This window comes from Rutilus rutilus, assembly GCF_951802725.1.
Source record: "Rutilus rutilus genome assembly, chromosome: 5".
Classification (NCBI taxonomy): domain Eukaryota; kingdom Metazoa; phylum Chordata; class Actinopteri; order Cypriniformes; family Leuciscidae; genus Rutilus; species Rutilus rutilus.
In genome coordinates this window covers 8,427,043-8,451,971 of record NC_140213.1, presented here as the reverse complement: position 1 = coordinate 8,451,971, position 24,929 = coordinate 8,427,043, and the positions used below count along the sequence as shown (strand labels likewise).

At 39.1% G+C, this 24,929-nt stretch overlaps 1 protein-coding gene across 2 annotated transcripts; it reads left to right on the top strand.

The window, feature by feature from the left end:
* The first annotated feature begins 460 nt into the window (after positions 1-460).
* On the top strand, positions 461-24,207 carry trpc6b (transient receptor potential cation channel, subfamily C, member 6b). Of its 2 annotated transcripts, none has more exons than XM_084408910.1 (12): positions 461-689; positions 6,689-7,445; positions 15,243-15,425; positions 15,599-15,763; positions 15,924-16,140; positions 16,689-16,916; positions 18,224-18,488; positions 19,505-19,700; positions 21,940-22,143; positions 22,360-22,419; positions 22,607-22,682; positions 23,512-24,207. In XM_084408910.1, the coding sequence occupies exons 1-12, from the start codon at positions 610-612 to the stop codon at positions 23,646-23,648; spliced, it is 2,568 nt and encodes an 855-aa protein (XP_084265036.1). In that variant the 5' UTR covers positions 461-609; the 3' UTR covers positions 23,649-24,207. The 2 variants fall into 2 exon arrangements, with proteins under 2 accessions (XP_084265036.1, XP_084265037.1); XM_084408911.1 differs by lacking the exon at positions 461-689 and adding an exon at positions 4,780-4,909.
* Positions 24,208-24,929: the final 722 nt, after the last annotated feature.

Here is a 24,929-nt window from a genome sequence, read left to right as displayed (position 1 = left end):
TCCATTTAGGCTGCTGTCGATGAAGGGTCCATTGTTTGTCTGAAGTATGTAGGCTAGATTGTGTTTGTTTTTCTTGTACTTTCTATGTTTAAACTTTGTAAAGTAACTGGATTATTATTATTAACTCTGACAATAGCACATCAACATGCCAGCACCCATGAGGGGGCGACTCGCTCCACTTAGAATAAAACAGCATTTTTCTAGTCGGCTGGTTGGTTTCTCCACCTCATGCATGTACCCTATCGTGATCGTTTTAATTATATTTATCAAATGTACGGTTTTTATATTTTTTTTGTAGTTTTCCCCGCATAGGCCTACAGTGTCTAAAATCTTACAGTAATTTATTTTAAAAATCACCTAGTAAAATTGGAAAATGTTTCTTTGAACGAATCGTAATGATGTAGGCGTGACATCATCACACATTCGATTTATTGAACACACTTGACTGAATAAGCTTCCCAGGAATACTTTTACGAATCATCCCCACACTAGAATTCGCTTCTTTAATGAAAAATAATTTGAGGAGAATTTTGCTTAGCTCTGGATGATCACATCTATTCCAGTGAGCGGCTCTTTCGTGCGACAGTGATTCATGAAGAAAGCAAACCGATGTCCACTGATAACACTTCTGTTCATCAACGGATGAACACCGACTTTGAAAAGAATCCTTTACCACGCTATTGCAAGAGGTGAGATCTTTTTATTGGACATTTTGGAGATAGGCTACATTGAAATGTTACAACATTAACAAAGTTCAGCAAAGTTTTACCACTTATAGTTAAGCTCATTGTTTTCCCGACTTTTGTCATTGTATTTATTTAATGCTAGCTGTACATGTAAGATGATTGCCACCCTCTCTGACAAACTGACATGTTGAATGTCCCTGAAGTAGCCTATTGATCTGAAAACATTGATATGTAATTATAAAGAAATTACATAAATAATAACTCTGTTCTTTGTCACATATGGCTATTTTCTGACAAACTTAATAATTTGGACCTAAGGTAAGGTGAATTAGGGCAATAACCTCTGCATCTGCCTAGCTGGAACTGACAAAATGAAGATTATGATGTGACCTTTCAAACATTTTGAGTCAAAGGATCATTACACAAATGTTTTTTCTTCTTCTTTCATCTGTGGTCTTTATTTGTGGTCTTTATCTGTGGTCTGGTTTTGAAGAATTGGTTAGCATTTCAGCACGTTATGGATTTTTGTAATTTGTAAATCCTTGGCTTCTGAAATGAGTTTTTTTCTTGAATAACAAAGACAGCATTAGTGTAGGAGGACTCATCAATCTCTGATTCAGTGCTGTTATTGCTACGGAAACAAACACATTATTTTTAATTGAAATACTTAGTATTAAATTAAGCAATTTAAATGCAATCATTCAGGCACATCCTCTATTCTTTGTCCGACATATACATACTGCATGTTACCCGGCTTTTAAACTACTTTTAAACAACTTCTGCAATCTCAGATGATTCACATTTAGAATGTTTTTTTCAAAATTAATAAGCATCTTAGATCCATTAACATGTATTTAAGTATAATATAAAAAAGAGATTATAAACATCTCATCTTGTGATATTTTTTGCAGCGACTTTAAACCAACTGGTCCCAAAGTCTTTTTTATGAATATATGAAGTTCTTCTCAAGTTCACACAGGTGTCCTATCAGAGTAATCACAGGAGTAGTTCATAACATGTGAACATGATCCATTTTGTCAACCACCAGATGTTCAAATATTTTTTGATTTCATGAAACTTCTTCATTCTGAATCTGAACACTCAGCCTCGGAATCCCATGAGGATGATATACAGCTAAACATTTTATTAGTCAAAAAAGTTCATTATAGTAGTGGCCAAGCTAACAGGCTTCTTATAATAATTCAAAGTAGATCAACTACAGTTAGCTACTAACAAATTAATGTAGATAGGTCTAACTATATTAAAGCTAATATTTATAATCATATTATATCATTTATATTATGCCTCAACCTACATTATACCTTGACTCCACAAACATACTACTGTATACATACAATTAACTGCAGTTTTCAGCCAAAATTGCCACAAGGGGCGGTTATGCCGAAATCACGCACGATTTTCATAGTCGGGTCACTGTTCTTTTCACACTGTATGACTATCTGGGGTAACATTTATTTGCTGGTGTGTGCATTGGATTGAAAGTGAAAGTGAAAGTGATTGGAGTGAAAGTGCGATGGATTGTCGACAGGAGGTTTCACACTGCATGACTTTACAATAGGAAGAATCGGCGACAACTTCTGTCTGGTCCTCAAACTGCCTTTCACAACCAAACACATGCAAGAAGTGATAAGGAAATAACGCAAGATCACGCGTGCGTGAGACCGGAGTTCTCGCGCAAGACTGAAATTGTTATTAAAAATTATAGCCTGCTAGAAGCTTGTATCCAAATTCTCTGTGCGCTGATCTGCAGCGAAAAGGAGAAAAGAGGAGGAAATGGTTGGGGAAATGAGGGGAGCAAGGATTGTGTGTTCTGCAAAGAGAGTTGGGGGTAAATAAATAATTTTGCAATGTGCTGCTGGTCAAGCAAATGTTTGTGCTTTGTTTCTGTTTGATATAATTTTAAATATATCTATTCAAATACTGATATTCTGGTCTACTCCTCCCTGAACTTCCCACTGCCCTGTATCTTGCCCTCTTATTGGCTGTAGGTCACCGCCGATGTAGTTTTCAGTCAGAACACATTCACACAACAGGATTTTGAATCGCCGACAGCTCCAGATATTTAGCATGGCAGATATCTCACAGGCATCAGCGACTCGTCAGCGATTCTCTCAGATCGTGTCTTTGATAAATTCACAGTGCGTGATTGTCACTCACGTGAACGAGCACCGATTTGCCTGTGATTTCGGGCTTTGTCGGCAATCTCCCAAAACCTGCCTGTTCAGTGTGAACTCATAAAACACACACACAATAAAAAAAAGGCAGTCTGTGTCGCCGCCCGCCAAAGCAGCAGTCCCCGAAACGGGCAATCCCGAGATGGAGGGAACTGCTCTTCAGGAGATGGTGAACGCTCCGCTCCTTCCCCCAGTGGAGGACCAGGCGGAGAATCTTTTGTTTTTTCACAAAGAGTTTATTTATGTTCTGCCAGGGTTACAAGGGGTGTGGGTTGACTGTGAGCGACGCAATGTCTTGCCCCTCTCTCCCCCCTCTTCTTTTGCCATCAGGCAGGAGTCTGCGGTTTAAGGATGCAGCGCTCTCACGTATCTCCAGCCACTCCCTCACAGGAACTGTGGAGCCAGGAACAGGTCTTGATGGTTGCGCCTTACTGGCCCACCCGTACCTGGTTTCCAGAACTCATGCTCCTCACAACAGCCCCTCCCTGGTGGATTCTCCTGAGGAGTGATCCATGTTTTATCAGGGACAAGACACCATTTGGCACCCACGTCCAGACCTCTGGTACCTCCACTTGTGCTCTCTGGACGGGACTTGTGCTCCTCTATGAGGAGCGCTTAAGCTTTGAAGTGGAACCTCTTTATTGACTGATGTTCTTCCCGCAGGGAAGACCCCTGTAGATTCCCTGTCAATGTCGTGCTTTGCTCCACCCTGAAAGTGTATGTTGCCGCTGTTTCCGCGCATTATGATGCAGTAGACGGTAAGTCTCTGGGGAAAAATTACTTAATCATTAGGTCCCTGAGAGGCGCCAGGAGGTTGAATCATAGACTGTAAAAAAAATATGGACGTATTGTCCGTGACGTCACCCGTAGGTTTCTGAAGACCGTTTTTGAAGCCTAAAGTGGGCGTGGCCGACCGTCGCCATCTTGGCAGCGCGTCACTCCCGGATTGATTTATTTTTACAGTCAGGCAATGAGCCGAGGTAACGTGACAGCTGACAGACAGCAGACAAACGGCTAATGATGACTAATGACCACAGCAGCGGGAATCCACCTGTCACTCAAAAGTGGACACCCTTAATTATGCAGAAATTTTAAGGCTTAATATAATTTAAACGGATGAGTTATTAAAAAAATCACCCCCCTCACAGTTGTCATGAAGGGCACAATTAGCTGTATCGACCAAAGCCACATACAGACACCAGGCTGTAAACACGTTTTTTTCTGCTGTAAAATTTGCCATTTTAACATGGGGGAGATACAGATTTGACTCACTTTTGACACCAGCCTCAAGCGACCAGTCAGCGAATTGCAGTTTAACTCACTTCCGTGTTGGTTTCAAGAGAGAGACGGAGAGGTTGCCGCTTGGGTTGAATCCTCCTCGGCTATGCCTCATCCCCTCTTGGGACCTTTCCCTGGTCTTGACGGCCCTACTGAGAGCACCCTTTGAGCCCTTGCAGTCAGTAGAGACTAAGTTCCTGTTTCTCAAGACAGCGCTCCTGACTGCGCTCACATCCATTAAGAGCACCTCTCACACGGCACCTCTCTGGCAGACATACGCAGAGCTGCGGGCTGGGCGACACCTAATACATTCGTGAAATTCTACAATCTGAGAGTGGAGCCGCTATCTTCCTGTGTGTTGTGTACAAACAGATAATATGAGGGAGGAATGGCTCCGTGTCTAGCTTGATGCGCCATTCCCCTGTGAGGATGGGATACGGGTGCTTGTTCTGCTCCTCAGGTGAGTTCCCCGGCTGGAAAGTCAGTGATTGACATTCTCCGTACACAGCCCTGTCCCTTCTTCCACCCCAACAGGTGCAGGAGGCTTGCTCGGGGCATTGGAAGGGGCAGCAGTTGTGGCGTCTTCCATAGGGATTCCAATTCGTCAGTTGTTCTGACGTAACATCGAACGTGACTGACTGATAGGGAACGTGACGTCCCTCAAGGAGGGAACGGAGACATTACGTCCCGTCGCCCCAACTCCTGAACCTCCGCTGGCACCTGTTTCGGCTCCTCAGCAGAAAACTTAATGTGAGTATTTACACACTGCCTTTATATACCCGGAAGCGGGGGAGCAGATTGCAATGCAAATCTAAATTTGCATTGGCTAGTTCTGTTACCACTCCAATGTGATTAGGCTCTCAGGCGAGATCCCGATTCGTCAGTCGTTCTGATGTAACGTCTTTGTTTCTTCCTTCGGGAAAAGGGGGTTACATTAGTAAGCTGGACGTTCACAAAGACTATGTGTCAGGGTTCTGTCTCTTCGGTCTGTTTATTCTTGGATTGGTGATAGAGCTCTGACACTCCTGTCTTGTCGCTCATTCTTAGTGTGCTCTGTCTTGTTGTGTTTGCTCGGGCCATACGCTCTTCTGTCCGCGTGTGTGTTGTGTTTGATGTAGCATGCATTTCGTGATTATTTCGATTGCGTGCTTTCATGTTGTCATGTTCTGTGTGGACACGCAGTCGGTGAGAGCTTTCATTGTCTGCACGTTCGTGTCATGTTTTGAGCACATGGCTTGTGATTGTGTTAACTGGCCATGTGCCCTTGTTTCAACCAGAAGAAGCAGCAGTAGAGGCCAGAAGAAGAGAGGGAAGGGCTTGTGTAGAGACAATTTAAAGCCTGAGAAAGATCCAACCTTTCAGGGTTGGCTCACCCAATAAGAAAGGGGGAATTTCCAAGCGGGAGATTCTTCTTTTTGGGAGGATTTATGACTCTATTTCAAGTGTGGTTAGACATAGGCCTGGCCGTTTGTGTCCATTCATACTCAGATAGATATAACTAACACACACTGCATTCTAAGAGAAGGTGATGTACACTAAAGCGTGAGTCATTAAATGAGGATGAGGAGACATGATACCGGTGGGGTTACATTGACCATTGGTTGTATCATAAAATACATACTGTAGTATAAAAGACATAATAGTACACAAGCCAATAAATCATTCACACAGTGTCCTGGGGTGCATGTTCATTTATAGATCAGTTTGTGCATAAATTGATACAGAAAATGTCGATTTTAAGGGCTGTGGGTCTTTTCTATGGCCTCTGCTTGTTCCACGTGACTACATTTTTAACAGTAATAAAACCAACTTATCTGATTGCAGTCATGGTAACCAAGACCGTTCTTGCCCTTGTTGGGGGATGGGACCATAGATCCCAGAGTGAGTTTTAAAGATTATTTGATAAGTATAACAAATAATTGTCTCTGATTTGTCTCAGTCGTTACACAAGCCATATCTCCCCTGTATATCGTCTAATCTCACCCTTCTTTTTATCTGATTATTGGTTAATTTGCCACACCCGTCCTCCCTCGTTACCAGCTTTGTTTGTTCTCCCCATTTATTCTCCTTGTGTTTGCAGTCCTGTGCCAGATTGTTGTTGTATGTGCATCATGTTTACCTGCTCCCTGTTGTCTTGCTGTGGCACCCTGCCCCTGCCCCTTGCCTTGTGTTTTCCCCCTTGGGGTAGTTTTTGTTTGCTTTGTTTTATTTTTGATTAATAAAAGCCTATATCTGTATTCTTGAATCCTCGCCTCATCCCTTTACCCCAAACCCTGACACTATGATCCAGTAATTTATAAAATGTAAAATGTGGGCTAAATGCAAGGGGAGCTACTTCTTATAACTACATGTTTTGGTTTTAGAGTGACTTCTGTGAGCTGTGCTTCATACTTTGCTACACTGTCTGACAGTAGATAATGGACCTTTTTTTCCTCAACAAAATTTCACTATGTTTCCACTGGTTACTTACCACTACTGTGTTTTAAACAAGTATGTTATTAAAATTGTCTTTTCTCTCTGTTGGAATAGGTGGAGCAATGATGACATTCAAAGGCACACATTGGCTAAGAGCCGGCGCATGGCTATGCGAAGACCGGCCTACATGTTTAACGCCCGTTACAATAGTCTGACCTTAATTGAAGAGCGTTTCCTAGAGGCAGCTGAGTATGGAAATATCCCTGTCATCCGTAGGATGCTGGAAGAACTTCCGGAAATTAATGTCAACTGTGTGGACTACATGGGCCAGAATGCATTGCAGCTTGCAGTTGCCAACGAGCACCTGGAAGTGACAGAACTTTTGCTGGAAAAAGAGAACCTGGCCAGGATAGGTGACGCTTTGCTTTTAGCCATAAGTAAAGGATATATTCGTATTGTGGAGGCCATTTTGGGCCATCAGGCCTTTGCAGACACAACCAAACTCACTAGCAGCCCCCTCCAGACAGAGACACACGACGACTTCTTTGCCTACGACGAGGATGGGACTCGGTTTTCCCATGATATTACACCCATTACACTAGCCTCTCATTGCCACGAATATGAGATTGTGCACATTCTGCTAAGGAAGGGTGCCCGCATTGCACGCCCACATGACTACTTTTGCAAATGCAACAGCTGCCTTTATCACCAGAGGCATGACTCTTTTAGCCATTCACGTTCCAGAATCAATGCCTACAAAGGGCTGGCTAGCCCTGCCTACCTATCCCTGTCCAGTGAGGACCCAGTACTGACGGCTCTAGAGCTTAGCAATGAACTGGCTGTACTAGCCAACATAGAAAAGGAGTTTAAGGTAGGCATAATAGGATGTAGGAAGAGAAAATATAGATTGGATTGTATTATTAACCCCTCACTAGACATCCCCCATTTTGGCAAGGGGGGCATAAATGACATACCCAAAATAAAAAGGTTGCTGCTCATAAGTCATTCTGGATAGATACATGTGGCGAACAGGACAAGGCAGAGGACCGTGAGAGATACGAGACCGGTGTGTCGCGCAGGTGTCGCTCATTATCAATCATGCCACCGGCCTCGCGCCATTCTCCCACAGCCCTCGGCCTCATCCTGCTCGCCACAATACATAATCAACATATATTTAAAAAGATGACACTTGTGAGATTACAGTTCAAGACTCATAATTACTCAGACTGCTATTAATATGGAGATATAAGCTCAAACATAAAAACAAAAAATTTAAATATTAAGAATATGGTTTTTAAATGTATAAAAATAGTGTATAAATGTGGTATAACAACTTATACCCATAATTAAAGTGTGGTCTTGCTTCATTTCAAATCTAAGGAATTTTATCTCTAAAACTATGCATTTTATTATTCATTTCATAAGAATATATCGTGTGTTTTTAGAGAAGGCTAATAAATGCTAATAAAATTATTTATGACCACTATAACTCCCCTGCACTCTAATGTTTGGTGCAGAGAACTGCCGATTGTTAGAACCCCTCCCGGTATCAACACCACTTTCATCCTAGATTTGTTAATCCATCTATTACCTGAAGTCTTTCTAAAAGAAAAAGAAAAGAAAAGTCATAATCTTGGAACCTTATGTGTGGGTTAGAGCTAAAATTAGCATCAAGCTACATAACACAATTTAAAAGATTAATATTACACTCTTACTAAATTCACTTTAAACCACCAATGAGTGTTTGTAATAACTTCCGATTGCCATTTAATATTGATTTTGGTCATATAATGTTGTTGAAATATTTTATATTTACCATAATATAATTATCGTTACACCTGCTTACCATGTATACTGTAAACATTCCTTATTCAAATGAATATACCCCAAATCGCATGAAACTCAAGTCACATGGCTTGACTCAAATCTGACTCGAGTGACAAATTTAAGGACTTGAGAGTTGCTTGACCAAATTAAGAAAATATACTTGACTAACTTTGACTTGAGATCCAATGACTCGACACTTGACTTGAACTGTATGACTCAAGAATGACTTAATTTATAATCATTGCAACATCAATTGTTGAACAAAATTAAAGCCACTGCACGATTGCGTAACGCACAAGCACAGAAAAAAACATACAGCACGGTGAGCACACTAAATACAAAAACATCTCCCACCATTGTTTCTTTTTGGATATAAACACTTTGAAATTGACCATATTCTTAAAAGGAGATTTGCTGTACACATAATAACTGGAAAGGTATATCGGACAAGACCATCACAACTTCGAATTTCATTCACCACCTCAAAAAGTAAGCTATGGCTTGTTTAACCTGTTTGTTATAGTTAATTTGACTAACGTTAAATCCAGAGAGAATAGTGGTCAAAACAGCATGCCTCTTTACGGCTGTCAATAGATTCAAATGATAATTAATCATGGCATATGTTTTGTATATAACGTGCATAAATTCACAGACATTTGCCACAGTTTCTTTCAAATTATAGTGCTTTAATGCCAAATATGTCACTCTTTCCAATGACGAAAAAACGACATTAAAAACTGTTAATGATGTGTTGTCGTGATTTATGTTTCTCTTGAAGCAGGGTCAGACGTTATCAGCAAAATGCCAGCAGAATTAATTCAATTAGTTTTTTAACACCCAAAATTCAAGATATGGTGGGAAAATGGCCCTAGTATGTGTTATTTTTATATTTAACAATATTTACAGAATATTGGCCTGATTGCAAATGTGATAATAATTTTATACAACAGTTCAGTAAACAAAGAGTGAATATTGTGATGTGATATTTTAGACATTATATTGTCAATATTCTCTGTTTTTGCTCTGTTTCTCCAAAGACAATAGTTCCAAACAAGCCACAGAAAAAGAGTTGAGTTGCGCATATCTGAACGAATCTGGGGTTTTCCGATTCAGTGACCCAGTTGCTTAGTTCCAGAATGAATCTGCCATTTAGAATTTAACAAATCAGTTGAATGAATGCTTCTATGACTCGTTCATTAAGATGGTGATTAGCCGCCACTTACTGGCGGTTTTAATTTCATAATTAAAAATATAATTAATTATTTTTTAGCGTCTCATTTTTTCTATATTAAAGCAACACTAAGTACAATTTTTTACCTTAAAATAATGTTTCCAAAATCGTATCAGTGGTTCATCAAGTCGTAACAGGGTAAAAGTCACTTCTGGATTCGCTTTGCGGCCCTCTATCTGCTTTAACCACACTATGCAAGTTTGCCAAACCGGGTAGCGTTTCTGTAGTTCGAATGAGACATAAAAAAACTACAAATTTGACTTGCTTTACGTCAAGCGTTACAATAGTCATTATTTAGTTTTTCTTCATTTCTGATGTCGCAATACATCATGCTTTCATGAAATCATGCAACATACTCTACCTTGTCTGTGGACATCGTTCATTCAAAGCCGGTGCTGGATAAACAGCGAGCGTGCATGCGACGGTAGGCTGCGGGTGGCGAAATTATTTACGACAGCGGTAATGGACAATTCCGCTTCCAACCTGTAGGGCGACCGAAGAGAAAAAGTTCCTTAATGTTGCTTTAAAATGATTATATTTAAATCATGAATCGCATAACATTATTAATGTGGTTGTAATTGCAGTGTAAATGCATGGTTAGAAAATAAATGGTTAGAACTTGGTTAGAAATAAAATGCCCCTGCAAATCAATTTAAGGGATCAAATATTGGCCCTTAATGGGAAATTTTATTCATTTCTGCCAGTGATAAACATATGACATTTACTATAAAACCAATATAATTAATGCATCGTACTTGTGAATTTACCTTCAAATGTTTTATCTTCAACATTTTTCGTATAATTGTTATTATTATTAATATTACAATATAAATGTATAAGAAAGGTAATCATTTCTGAAGGGAAAATGAATAAGGTTGAGGCCAATATAAACTCTACTGATTTGACTTGCTTGGTTTGTGTGCACTGCGACTTGAGACTTGCTTGAGACTTGATGGTAGGGACTTGAGACTTGTGACTTGTGACTTGAACATGTGTGACTTTCTCCCACCTCTGTGAAAATCACTAACAAACCATATAATATCGTAATCGTGTGTTTATTTTCTTCGTTTTTGACGTGTACTGTACTGTAGCTGTACGCCGAATGAGAGCGACGAGATCATAACTGATGCAAACCAGGAACAGGAGAGACAGAGCGTGGTCTGAACGCTCTTTCAGCTCTTCAGATCGCATAATTCAGTGAGAAATGAATAGAAATGGTATTCTGAATTACTAAATATTTAGCAAACATGTGAGAATAAATCAATATTTCTGCAAATATGCACACCTTTGGACTAAAAGCCCTAACGGATGCTGTTCAGTGACGTTATGTGAACACAAATACACCTCAGCAGATGTGACTGAATTCATATGCGTGTGATATTCTACTCAAAATATCAAACATTGCAGTTGATTATTTTGCACTCCTGACATAAATTAGGAAATGAATGTCACTGCAACCTAGTTTTATCATAAACAGTGGTCGAATATCGAAGCTGAAGTGTTTAATTTTCTAACGATACTGTAACAGTCATGTTCTTTTAGTTTTGTTTTCAGGGACTTTTAATTTGTATTCTTTAGTTCCTGTTTTCCCATGTCTGAGTTTCCCGGCATCATCAATTACCATGGACACCCATCTCACCAGCTTCATTCATCATGTTCGTTAGCTCTGTATATTTAGTTCCTCGTTGTTCTCTGTTTCCTGTCGGTTCTCGTTAACGCACTAGCTAAGTTTGGTTATGTATGCATTCTGCTATTAAAGCCTGTTTATTCTTATTTCGTCTTCATCGTGTTCCTGTTGAAGCCACGCTGAGCCAGATCGTGACAGAAGAACCGACCAAACAAAATGGATAATGCAGTTATGTTCTCTGCCTTAGCCCGGCAAGGACTTTCTTAGCTGGACTATTCTGTTCATTTCTGCACACTAGCCCAATGGACTGCTTTCGATGATGGGACTCTGAAATCATTATTATGGATAGGGGCTAATTACTACCAGCCGCATGTTTTACCAGATATGATGGAGGGAACATGGAGGGAGGCCATTCTCCGTCGTCTGGAAAGTGAGTACCCCCAATTCACAACAACACCCGCATCTACAACCCCAGAGCCCAGCCCACAACCACCCTGTGACAGCCGGAGTTCCCGACAGACGGAGTTGCCGACACAAGGAGATGTGGACGTGCTTACCATCGCACCGGAGCCTGAGCCCGGGTCACTGGACCTGCCCGAGCGAGCCCATGACAGAGGGGATATTAGTGGAGTTCAAGGGAATAGAGGAGTTCCATGGCCACAACCTCGCCGCAGCGTGTGAGTGCATACTGGACTGGGAGATAGATAAGTTGGTCCCGCCCTCCCTCCCTCTTCCATCACCACTTCTAGTTCCAGCCCTGCCCTCATCGTCTCCTGTCTTCCCTATTGTTCACCCTTCACCTCCTCACTGCGTCGGGGATTCACCTGGGGCTCCTTGACCAGGCTGGGGGATTCCCTGGCTCCGCCTCCAGTCGCTGTTCCTGCCATTCCGTCTCGGCCCGTCATCCTAACTCCTCTGCCGCCACTGCTCTCTCCCTCGGCTCCACCATCGACCATCGGGTCCGCAACGTCACCGGGCTCCCTCGACCTGCCAGCTTCACCTGAGTTGGACATCGCCGGCTCTTCGCCATGGACTTGCAAGCCTGTCGCTATGCTCAGGCTCTCCACCCATGCGGCTCAGTCTGGCTCTTCCCTTCCTCAGGCTCCACGTCAGTCCTCAGTTGCACCAGCTTCGCCGCAATCCTCCAGATCTCCACTTCCACCTCGGAGAATCGTTGTGACAGCTCCGTCGCGGCCGCCGATGCCCACGGTGTCGCACAGGTCCATCAACCCTCCGTCTGAGCCCAGGACTCTTTCCCCATCGGCAACGTCCCTGTCGTCCGTCCCCATGGAAGCGTTGGATGCTGTACCACCATGGCTCCTCCCTCCAGCAACGTCACCATGGTGCACTACCTGGCTGGCCATCTGGGGTTCATCCGGTATCCGCCCACATAAACCACCTCAATGGCTACTACCTACCATCATCTCCTTCCTGGTTTAGGCTATCAGCTTGCCTGTCTTTCGCCAGCCCTACGTCTACTCCTCGTCCGCCTCCTCCGCATCACGGCGCGAGGCCATGCCTTCTCGAGGGGGGCGTAATGTAACAGTCATGTTCTTTTAGTTTTGGTTTCATGGACTTTTAGTTTGTATTCTTTAGTTCCTGTTTCCCCATCTCTGAGTTTCCCGCTATTATCAATTACCATGGACACCCATCTCACCAGCTGTCATTCATCATGTCTATGAACGTAAAGGGGTTAAAGGGCTCCTATTATGCTCATTTACAGGTTTCTTCAAAAGACGCCTTCTGAAAAACCCAGTCTTCTCTGATTGGTCAGCCAGCCCCCATCTGTGGTGATTAGTCTACCGCTTAGAGCGTGCGTTGGAAATGTAACTTCCCTCAACATAACCAATGAGTCCCAAGTCTTCCTGAGGTCCTTTAAATACTACTGTAATTACATTATCAGTTTGAGCCAAGTCCGATAATGACAGTTCCAAAGCACCTTCGCAAGCACAACTTAAGCAGGACATTTGAAAGTGGATTTTTTTTATTTGATACATCTCTTACATTTCAGTTGTAACTCATTTCTCTTCATCATGGTAAAAACTGTATGTCCATTAACACACTGCATTGAAATGCATTGTTCAGGAAGCAGTCGTTAGAAAAATGGCGAGAAAAAGGGCGAGAACACAACTTAAGGTTGTGGTTGTACGGCTGAGGAATAGTGTTAAAAATGATTTTAAAACATTGATTCTTCAATTCCTCTGCCTTTGGAAGTCCAGGTAATTGTTGTTTCCTCGACATGACATAAACTCTTCCTAGCCTTATGCAAATGGCGATGTCATGGTAATAATGGCAGGACTACAGACAAGGCATTTCAGTTTAGCGTTTTCTTTTGGAGTGATTTACACGTGGACTTTGTGGTTTGTAACATTGCAGTTTACATGCACAAACAGCTATAAATATATCAATCACTAAATGAAAGCTAAAATAAAAAAAAGCATGTCCCCTTTAAATTATGGAACATGGAAGAATAGGATATTTCCCATCCCAACATTTCAGTAGGTTATGTCATTGTCGACACAGTAAAGAAGAATGGGTGTGTCCAAACATTTAATTGGGTATTATCAATAGATAAGTATATTGATATATTATCAATATCAGACAGGAAGTACATTAGTAAAAAGAAATGGGTTTAAGAAATATGATTATTTTAACTTTTTATGCAGAGTGCATATGGATGTGGGTGTGCAGTCTTGCCTGGTAGTTAGTGAGTTTGCAGCCTTTGCCATAGAGTGGGTGGATTTGCTCTTCTTGCTTATATTATTATTGATGGGTGTAAGGTTTTGTATGCAGATTCAGTCTTAAACAGATGGGAAGCCTGCTCTCTAGAAAGAAATGAAAAGCATATTATCTGCTATGACATGTGCAGAATCACATGCCAGTTGCATTCAATTTCCAAGCATTAAGGACACAGTATCATATGTGGAAAATTCTTGCAGTGAAAATAATTCTGGCAAGAACTGTTTTTGTAACGCTGCAATATCTTTCATGAAGTCAATTAAGTGAGTGGCACTCGCCGAGGCTGCTGCTGGTGGTGTGGGGGATATTTTCTTGGCACACTTTGGGCCCCTTAGTACCAATTGAGCATTGTTTAAACGTCACAGCCTACCTGAGTATTGTTGCTTAAAAAGGCCCTTTATGACCACAGTGTACCATCTTCTGATGGCTACTTTCAGCAGGATAATGTGCCATGTCACAATTTAGCTCAAATCATCTCAAAATTGTTTCTTGAACAATGAGTTCACTATACTCAAATGGCTATACTCCACATTCGCCAGATCTCAATCCAATAGAGCACCTTTGGGATTTGGTGGGATGGGAGATTCACATCATGGATACGCAGCCGACAAATCTGCAGCAACTGCGTGATGCTATCATATCAAAATGGAGCAAAATCTCTGAGGAATGTTTCCAGCACCTTGTTGAATCAATGCCACAAAGAATTAAGGCAGTTCTGTAGGCAAAAGGGGTTCCAACCCCTTTTGGGTATAATAAAATGGACGGTGATGTTATATTGTGGCCACAAATTGAATAATTCATTCCCTTGTTTTATTCATTTGTTCCCTCGTTTTAGCAAATTGTGGCCACGTATACTAATTCATTCCCTCTTTTAAGTTAAATCATGGCCACGAAGTAAGAATTCATTCCCTCTTTTACTAAGTTGTGGCCACGTTGCAATAATTGTTCCCTTGTTTTAGTTAAATCAAAACAAAAATTTGTATAATGTAGCCATGATTTGCTAAAACGAGGGAACGAATTCAAGTCATGGGAATGAATTCTTAATTCATGGCCATTATATATATATATATATATATATATTTTTTTTTTTTTGTCCACGTCAATTTTGGGGCTCTGTAGAAATTTACTTGAAAAAAATAATATTCACATTTTTTTAAATGTATGTTTAGGGTCAAAATGGTGTAATTTTTATCATACTTGTGTGTGTATATTTTCAACAGATCTATGCTAATTTCCATTCACAGAATGATTATAAGAAGCTGTCTATGCAATGTAAGGATTTTGTAGTTGGACTTCTGGATCTGTGTCGGAATACAGAGGAGGTGGAAGCCATTTTAAATGGAGACACAGAGACAGGCCACTTTGACAAGAGCGGCAGACCTAATCTAGTTCGATTAAAACTGGCCATCAAATATGAGCTGAAAAAGGTGGGTTTCTCTCATAACAAACATTAATAATGCACACAATGTTTTCTGTAAATGGTATAGTTATTAGGCATTCAGTGTTGAAATACATAGGCTTTATCACTGTGGATGATAGTACAGTAATATTAACATATCTGTTTACTGTATCTCTGACTGCTCTTATGCCTCCCACACAGTTTGTAGCCCATCCAAACTGCCAACAGCAGCTTTTGTCCATATGGTATGAGAATCTGTCTGGGCTCAGGCAGCAGACCACAGCTGTCAAGTTACTTGTGGTTTTGGGGGTGGTGGTTGGACTTCCCATCCTGGCCTTACTGTACTGGATAGCACCCTCAAGCAAGGTCAGACTGCAGTAACCTCCACCTTTAGTCAATGTGAATTCAGCCAAGGCATTGCATTTCTGTTCTGCTACATAACAATCTTTTTTTTTATTTTTTTTTACAATCACAATCATCAACAACGCAATTTTTTATTTGTTTTGTGCAATGTTTTTAATTCTAGTTGGGGAAGATCATACGTGGTCCTTTCCTAAAATTTGTGGCACATGCAGCTTCTTTCACAATCTTTCTTGGCCTTCTCATCATGAACGCTGCTGACCGTTTTGATGGGACAACTCTCTTACCAAATATGACCATCCACGACCACCCCTCCCAATTGTTCCGGATGAAGATCACACCTTTTACTTGGATGGAAATGCTGATAATTTCCTGGGTCGTAGGTCGGACATCTCACTGTGTTACACAACAAATCAAACATTTATTCTAAATCACATCATTTCATAATCTCACTCACATGACGTTCCAACCTATATCATTTTTTGGAACACAAAAGGAGAACTTTTGCAGAATGTTCATACTGCTCATTTTCTGTATGAAAGTTGGTGACTAAGTTCCAAAAAGCATCATAAAAGCACTATAAAAGTAGTCTATATGACCAGTGTAAATGGGTTTGGAATGACTTGCGGGTGAGGAAATGAATACACATTAGTCATCAAGCTTAAGGAAAGTTCCCACAGTGATGTACTAAACTTAATCCCAAATGACTGCTGCAAGCACACAACGAATCAGAAGGGACACGACTCTTCAAACCGTCTAACAGCTGTCACATCTGCCTTATCAAAATATATTAGATGTATATTTGTAAAAAATATCTGTAAAAGAGATTTAGAAAAAAAATGTTTGCTTAAAAATATCGGACTTGAAATGACTGGGTGCAGTAACATTTTCATAATAAAACTAATTACCTCTTTCTTTCTTCCCATTAAAGGAATGATTTGGGCTGAATGTAAAGAGATATGGTATCAGGGTCCTCGGGAATATCTGCTGGAGCCTTGGAATTTGCTGGACTTTGGAATGTTGGCCATTTTTGTGACTTCCTTCATTGCTAGATTTATGGCATTTTGGCATGCAAATGTTGCACAGAGTTACGTCGACAAGCGCTACACAGATCTATCAAACATTACATTGCCCCTTGAGATAGAATACTATCATCTTGGTGAGTACTGTTGTCAAGCTTTACTGAAGAAATAATGCTTCGTCCATTTAAAGGGGGCCATTTATGCCCCTTTTCAGAGTTTTGATTTTGTTTTTGGTGTCTACTAGAATAGGTTTTCATACTTGAATGTAAAAAAACAACTTTTTGCACATATTTTACATTGTTGGCACATAATAGCACCCCTTTAAAAATCACTTTGCTTTGTTTTGACATTATCATAAGAATGTGGTCTATGGAGGGTCAAACCTGCCACATAAATAAATAATGATTATGATTTCAACAACATTACTTCAACAATGCAAATATATTTTTGCAAAAGATTTTGTTTTGTTTTATGCAATGTTGATCATACATAATATTGGATAATAGCATCTATCAAGTAAATAAATGTAATGTGCTTATTTATTTACATTTTTGTATATCCCACTGATATATTCTCTACCAAGTGGTGAGATTACCTCTATTAGCTGATTGATTACGGAATGTGCATTCAGCTAAACTCTCTGTACACAAAGCATATGGGATGTTCTTTATTATTTGCTTAAAAAATAACTTTTAAATACACAATACTACACATATAAACACAGTAAAGAGAGATGTAGCATTGTCAATGTTAATTCCTCTTATACAGTACGGGACACTATTAAGCATCTTCTGAAATAGTACAGAACAAGCATTGCTCATGGACATGTAAGCCAATGCAATCATCAAACATTAACCAGCATATAAATCAAAGCTGCCTCATGTTAATGAATGAAATGTTGACCTATGAAGACTGTGAGGCTTTGGGGGTGTTGATGGACTCGATCTACACCATCTATGTTTTGAATCTCTTCCGGATGAAGTCTTTACAAAAATGTGATTTTCTCAGCTTTTCACGAGTTCACACTTGCATATAATTAGAGGGGGTAAAGTTTAAAGCGTATTTGGCGTGCTGTCCGGGGGAGGGCTCCGAACTGTTAAAGGGATAGTTCACCCAGAAATGAAAATTCTGTCATCATTTACTCATCCTCAAGTTGTTCCAAACCTGTATGAATTTCTTTCTTCTGCTGAACACATAAGAATATATATATATAGATATTCAACTGGAGGGTGAGTGAATTATGACAGAATTAAAATTTTTTGGGGAACTATCCCTTTACTGAAGTGCAAAACTAACGCAGACAAGTGGGAACATAAATGTAGCAGCTCACACTTTTTCCACCAATGACTTTCCATGTTGAATTCCTTCAGCTTGACCATTTGAAAAACCTGTAGAAAAGACCAGATTGTCAGCCTTTACAAGTTTCCTTTTTTATACATTTCAGCTCGTGTCCACTGGGTTCCTTCAGACCCTCAGCTGATCTCTGAGGGCCTTTATGCCATCGCAGTGGTTCTGAGCTTCTCTCGGATTGCGTACATCCTGCCGGCAAACGAGAGCTTTGGGCCTTTGCAGATCTCTCTGGGCAGGACTGTGAAAGACATATTTAAATTCATGGTGATCTTCATAATGGTGTTTGTGGCCTTCATGATTGGAATGTTTAACCTCTACTCATACTATCGTGGAGCAAAGCAAAACGGTGCCTTCACAACGTAAGCCATGAACATAACTGGTTGATTCACATTAATTCCTTTGATGATTGTTTATGTCCACAATCATCCATGTCCACAAACATCCATGTCTTTATTCATTATATAATTACAAAATGCCCAGAGCCTTTGGCAGCCATGCACATGGACATACTGGAAGTAGGCGTTTGGCAAATTCAATTATCATGACTACCACACCATGACCATGTCCATGTGGACATGAGAGTGATTAAGAGTCCTGGACTCTTCATGCTCTTGATATTTAAAAAGCCTCAGGTCGATATGAAATAGATAAGTAATTCATTGAAATACAAAATGAATTCATTAAAAAATGTGAAATCAAAATTGGACTGTTGTGCCATTTAGTAAATACAGTAGCTTTTTAGACCATATGTGACCCTGGACCACAAAACTAGTCACATGGGTAATTTTTTTTTAAATTGAGATTTATGCATCATCTGAAAGTTGAAATACATTTATGTATGATTTGTAAGGATATGACAATATTTGGCAGAGATATGAAAATCTGGAATCTGAGGGTGCAAAAAAATCGAAACATTGAGAAAATCGCCTTTAAAGTTGTCCATTTATGTTTGCGATTTTGCTGCATTCACTCACACAAATAAATGTTTTATATACTTACCATAGGAAATTTACAAAATATCTTCATGGAACATGATCTTTACTTAATATCATAATGATTTTTGGCATAAAAGAAAAATCAATAATTTTGACCCATTCAATATATTGTTGGCTATTGCCACAAATATACCCGTGCGACTTGTGACTGGTTTTGTGATCCAGGGTCACATATATGCGAGTTGCACCAACCCAATCTCATGAGAAAATTTAACTATTTTACGAGTTGACAATTTTGCCTGAATTTGTACATGAAAATCATAGAAAATCTTTTATTGATTTTTTTTTTTAATTGACATTGATGAATGAAATACTATTTTATAACACACCCCCAGACCTAAAGAAAGTTGTCTGTTCTTCTTTTTCTTCTTCTTCTCCAGTGTGGAGGAGAGCTTTAAAACTTTATTCTGGGCTATTTTTGGACTTTCTGAGGTCAAGTCTGTCGTCATCAACAACGGGCACAAATTCATCGAGAATATTGGCTATGTACTTTATGGAGTCTACAACGTTACCATGGTTATAGTCTTACTCAACATGCTCATCGCCATGATCAACAACTCATTTCAGGAAATTGAGGTAATCAAATCATATTATGAAATGAGATTTGTGAAATTACCAGACGTTAGGATAGGATAGTACAGGGCAGGCCAAGGGTAAATGTCCAGACCCTATCATTTCCCATTCATATTCCTTTTCAAATGAGATACAGATACTTTATATTACTGTTACATTTGTTGAAATGCAATGGGAAGTCCTCTCTGGTCACAGTATAACTTCTCTCATCATCAATCATCATTTGTTTCATAAATTACAGCCTGTTTGTGTACACTGTGTAGAAACAAGTTGTCTAAACTGGCGGTTCACAATGTATTACAGTAGCATCCAACAGTGAAATATAAATTGGTCATGCATTGAATGGAACATGTACAACAAATATAGATGCTGCTGCAAAGTAAGAATGCCATTATATTAATAAGATTTATTGCGCCAGGGAGGTCTGATGAGGCAACAGGAAACAGAGGAAGTTATTTTTGATGCATTTTATTGCCTATCTGGGGATCTCATTATTTGACCATTACTAATATGGCAACACACTTAACTGTTCAAATCATACTGTTTTTGCATGCTATGGTTTTGTCAGTGCATTTACAGAAGCTATAAAAATTCCAGTTCCATGTCATTCAGTTCTTACATATGCAGGGGAAACTGGGGCTAGTGGTCACATGGGGAAGTTCTATATCTTAGTAAAGGTTTTTAGTCTTCCTACATTCATTATTGCGATTGCATTTAACAGATGCTCTTTTCTTTTCCAAAGCGACTTCGTTTTTTAGAAGTGTCATATTTGAGGATTTGTTTGCACATCCACCAAAAGACATGCATAGCCATTTTCAACTTAATGGATGATAAGTTGTGGAGTTAGTTGTTTTAAGTTGTAGCGCCCCCTATTGGCAAGTTTTATGAAACATTCAGAATGTCCTGTTGTCTTTATGTGTCAAGTTTCGTTAAAGGCCTAGTTCACAAAAATCCAAATATAAAAATTCGGTAACACTTTAAAATACGGATCCTTCGTTAATGAATAACTACACAGGAACAAATGAGTAACACAATATTAACAATCTAGTAACTACAATTAACTAACAAGTAACTCTGATTAACGAATTAGTAAGTGGTAGTTCACTATTAACTAATCAATAACTACTATTTTTTAATACTTCACAGAGAACTACTGAATTTTTTTACAGATTTAAGTGTTAGTTCACTAATAACTAATCAATAACTACTATTTTTCAATACTTCCCAGAGAAATAATGAAAAAAATTCACAATTCATGCAAAACTAATTAATAACTAATGCAGGACAAATTACTAGCACTAGATTAACATTACTGCTAGATACTGTACACTAATTATAAATATGTAATAGCGTAGCAGACTTATGATTTGGGAAAGCTGTCAATAATTAGCCTATGCACTGCTGTCTTTTAGAGAACTATTCATAAACTAACTGGTATTTGGATGGCTGATGACTCAGTATGTTCCAGTACTCACCATGATGAGTCAAGTTATTCAAAGCCAGTCCAGAGGAATGCAGGAAAATCGGCCACAGGGTAAGTGTTCCAGACAAGTGCATTTATAAAAACAATTCTTAAAAATTATTTAGTTTATGAATAGTTCTCTAAAAGACAGCAGTGCATAGGCTAATTATTGACAGCTTTCCCAAATCATAAGTCTGCTACGCTACTACATATTGATAATTAGTGTACAGTATCTAGCAGTAATGTTAATCTAGTGCTAGTAATTTTTCCTGCATTAGTTATTAAGTTTTGCATGAATTGTGAATTTTTTTCATTATTTTCATTATTATAAATCTGTAAAAAATTCAGTAGTTCTCTGTGAAGTATTAAAAAAATAGTAGTTATTGATTAGTGATCAATGGTGACGTGCAAGAACCAATGAGGTTCATTCTTGTGTGTTACACTTTAATGTGTTTGTTCTCGTGTGTGTCAAGAAATTTTGTTTGAGCTTCTGTTTATGTTTGCTGATCAATGTTTATATGTGAATAAAAGCCTAAATTCAATCTGTTCATCATATAAAGTGATCATGTCACCCATACACTTTTAGGGCATGAAAATAAGGAAGAAAAATAAGAAAATCAGTACAAACACAATAGGGTTCCAGCACCTTTGGTGCTTGGACCCTTAATTATGTCCACACAATTTTACGGGCCCCTCTATATGTATCTTTATACATATGCTGTATGTTTTCAAATTGTATGCCATTTCCAATGAAACCATATTATAATGTTTTTGGGACAGGACGATGCAGATGTGGAGTGGAAGTTTGCCAGGGCTAAGCTGTGGTTCTCTTACTTTGAGGAAGGAGGGACACTGCCTGTGCCGTTTAACCTCATCCCCAGCCCCAAATCAGTCATAAGCCTGGCTATGAAACTCAAACAGCTCCTGCTAATACCCCTCCACAGACACAAAGAAGACCTGAAGGAGGACACAGAGCTCAATGAGGTGAGATGAAGGGCAGTCTCTTTAAATAACTCATAATGCATCGGATGTGTGAGAGAGTTTTTTGACATGTCTGTGGGGTTCTCAATGAAAATTTGATCCTTTTATTGGTATTTGGTGCCATCTAATGGCCAGACAACATGAGGAGCTTTTCATTTATTGAAAGAACAAAATAGTTTTAATAAAATATTCACAAAGATTTTTTTTTTTTTATCCCAGTCGGGTAAACAAAAAGAGTCCAGTGAGAAGAATTCACCTCATACATCAAGTCGCTACCAGGTAATTCACACAACTCTGACCAGTCAGCTGATAGTCTTATTTCGTGCTGAAGGGGTTTATTTTGTGATACCTGTACACTATCCTGATTATTACACAGCTACTTACTAAAATAAGCAATATGAGAGACAAGAATCTAGCACAACTATGTAGATTTCCTGCTATTTTTGCAATTTTTTTGCATCCACAGAGGATCATGAAACGGCTAATCAAACGATATGTGATCAAAGCGCAGACTGACAAAGAGGGAGATGAAGTTAATGAAGGTACACTATGAATTTCTGTTTTATTGACGATGTACTGGACATCTCTGTGTTTCAGCTCACATTCACACAAAGTCATCGAAATGGTTGCGAAATGAATCAAGCACTGTGAATGAGAACGTCACTCACTGAATATACCTAGTTATTCAGGGTTAGAAAATGTATTTATTTTTAAATTGTTCCTTTTATGCTGTATTAAAGGTTCCTAATTTTGTAGGAACTGGGTTTTCCAGAGTATGTGAAGTTTGCCGTAAACTTGCACAACATTTCTGAATGAATAATTTATTAGATGCATGCTGGTCGATTATCGTAGGGACATCGTCATATTCAATATGTAAATAATATTACATATTCACGCCCCTAAACATGACGCGGGACAAAACGAACTGTGATTGGTTGCTTTACATGTCAGTCAGAAGCCTCTGACTTGATTTCAGAGAGCAGAAAACTTGACACGTCAGTAACACAAAGCAAACTCTTCCAGGCGTCAGCTACAACTACAGTGTTTGAGGGCGGGTCAAAGTAGATGTTGTTCACGGGCAGCCAATGAACACCATAGGCTTGCATTATGGAAATTTCCTACAAACCTACATTGGCTCGTGCAGGAAGTAATAGGGGCGGGAAGTAAATGGGGAAATGCATGAAAACGTTTGTAATTAGCAACAAAGAAAAGAAAGTTTTATTATCTAAAATGTGGTTTCAGCTGGAACTACCTTTCTAAGTGGATGAACCTCTGGTTATGTGTTGGTCATGTAATGATCCAATTACACTATGTTAGCATGTCACTGATCATAAACGGTCTTTATCACTCCCTTGACTTCGTGTTTTACAGGGGAACTAAAGGAGATAAAGCAGGACATCTCAAGTTTACGCTATGAGCTCCTGGAGGAGAAGTCCCGTCAGACAGAGGAGCTAGCAGACCTGGTCAGGAGACTGGGAGAGAGGCTGGCCAGTCATCAGAACCTGTAGTTTTTCTCAACAAGAGCACTCTTTTCATTTTTCTCAATGATGATTGTCCATAGATAGTCGATAGATTTTTTGAAAGTCGCGTTTTTGCTTCTGAAAATGCTAATAGTGCTGCTGTTTGCCATTGTGTTGCCATGTTGTGTCATTCTAAACATGCATTGTTACAAATATATAACATAGTAACAGAAAGACAAAAAAAAGCTTCAAAGTTTTCAGTGAAGCTGAGCAGTGAAGGAGCAAAACTTACGTCACAGAGCAGAACACAGTCCGAGTCATAATGTTTCTAGTTTTTGACCACTGTAAAAGTGTAGTTACTTTGTTTTGCATGGTGGTATTGATGTTAAGGAATGTAGAAATGTGTCAAATTTTAACATGTTAAGATTTTATGTTTGACAATTTGTTCATCAGGGTACACTATTTGTTGCAACCCCCTCAAGCATGCTTTGTTAACCCTAATTATTAATTATACATTTTGTGAAGTCTGACAGTTAAAAGTTGTCTGTGTTATGGTATATTTATAAAAAATAAAATGGGAATGTAAAAATAAATGTTTTTTTAACATAAGTGGTAAGTTGTGCTTTCAACTCATTTGCTCCATCTTTTATGTTCACACACACACACATATACAATATAAAGCCCTATACGTTGACTTCACTTAGTTACTTTAAGGCAATGAATCTACGGAGATTCTCAGTAATGCCTCACATTGTTAGTCAGGCTTATAATTTGGAAACAAGATGTTATTAGACAGTTTTAAGTTGTTGAGAGAATAATTCCTGATCCACTTATTAATTATAGGTCCTAGACCTATTTAAAGACCTAAATGTTCTGCAAGGTTGTTGCATTTACAAACTGATCAATGATCAAAACCTCTCTGGTGATCAAAAAGTGAGCTTAACTGAATTGAATGAGCTTAACTGACTTGTAGTATATATATATATATATACACACATAATACACATATATTACACACACGGAGTAAAAGGCACAAAGTATTGATACAACTACTTTGGCTATACAGTACAATAATATGTTTTTAATAATGTGTCTAAGTTAATGCTTGTTCAAAACAATCACTTTAGCGAAGTTTTTACTATTTTTGGTTTATTTTGATTAATAAAAGAATTCATTTTTGTTCATTAAATCAACTCATTCAAATGTTCATTTTAAAAAATACAGAGACAAAAATTATTTAAAAAAAAGATTCTAAACGCATTGAATGAGATCCCATAATGATTTAATAAATCTTTACAGTAGTAACAAATAAATTATATTTGATTATAT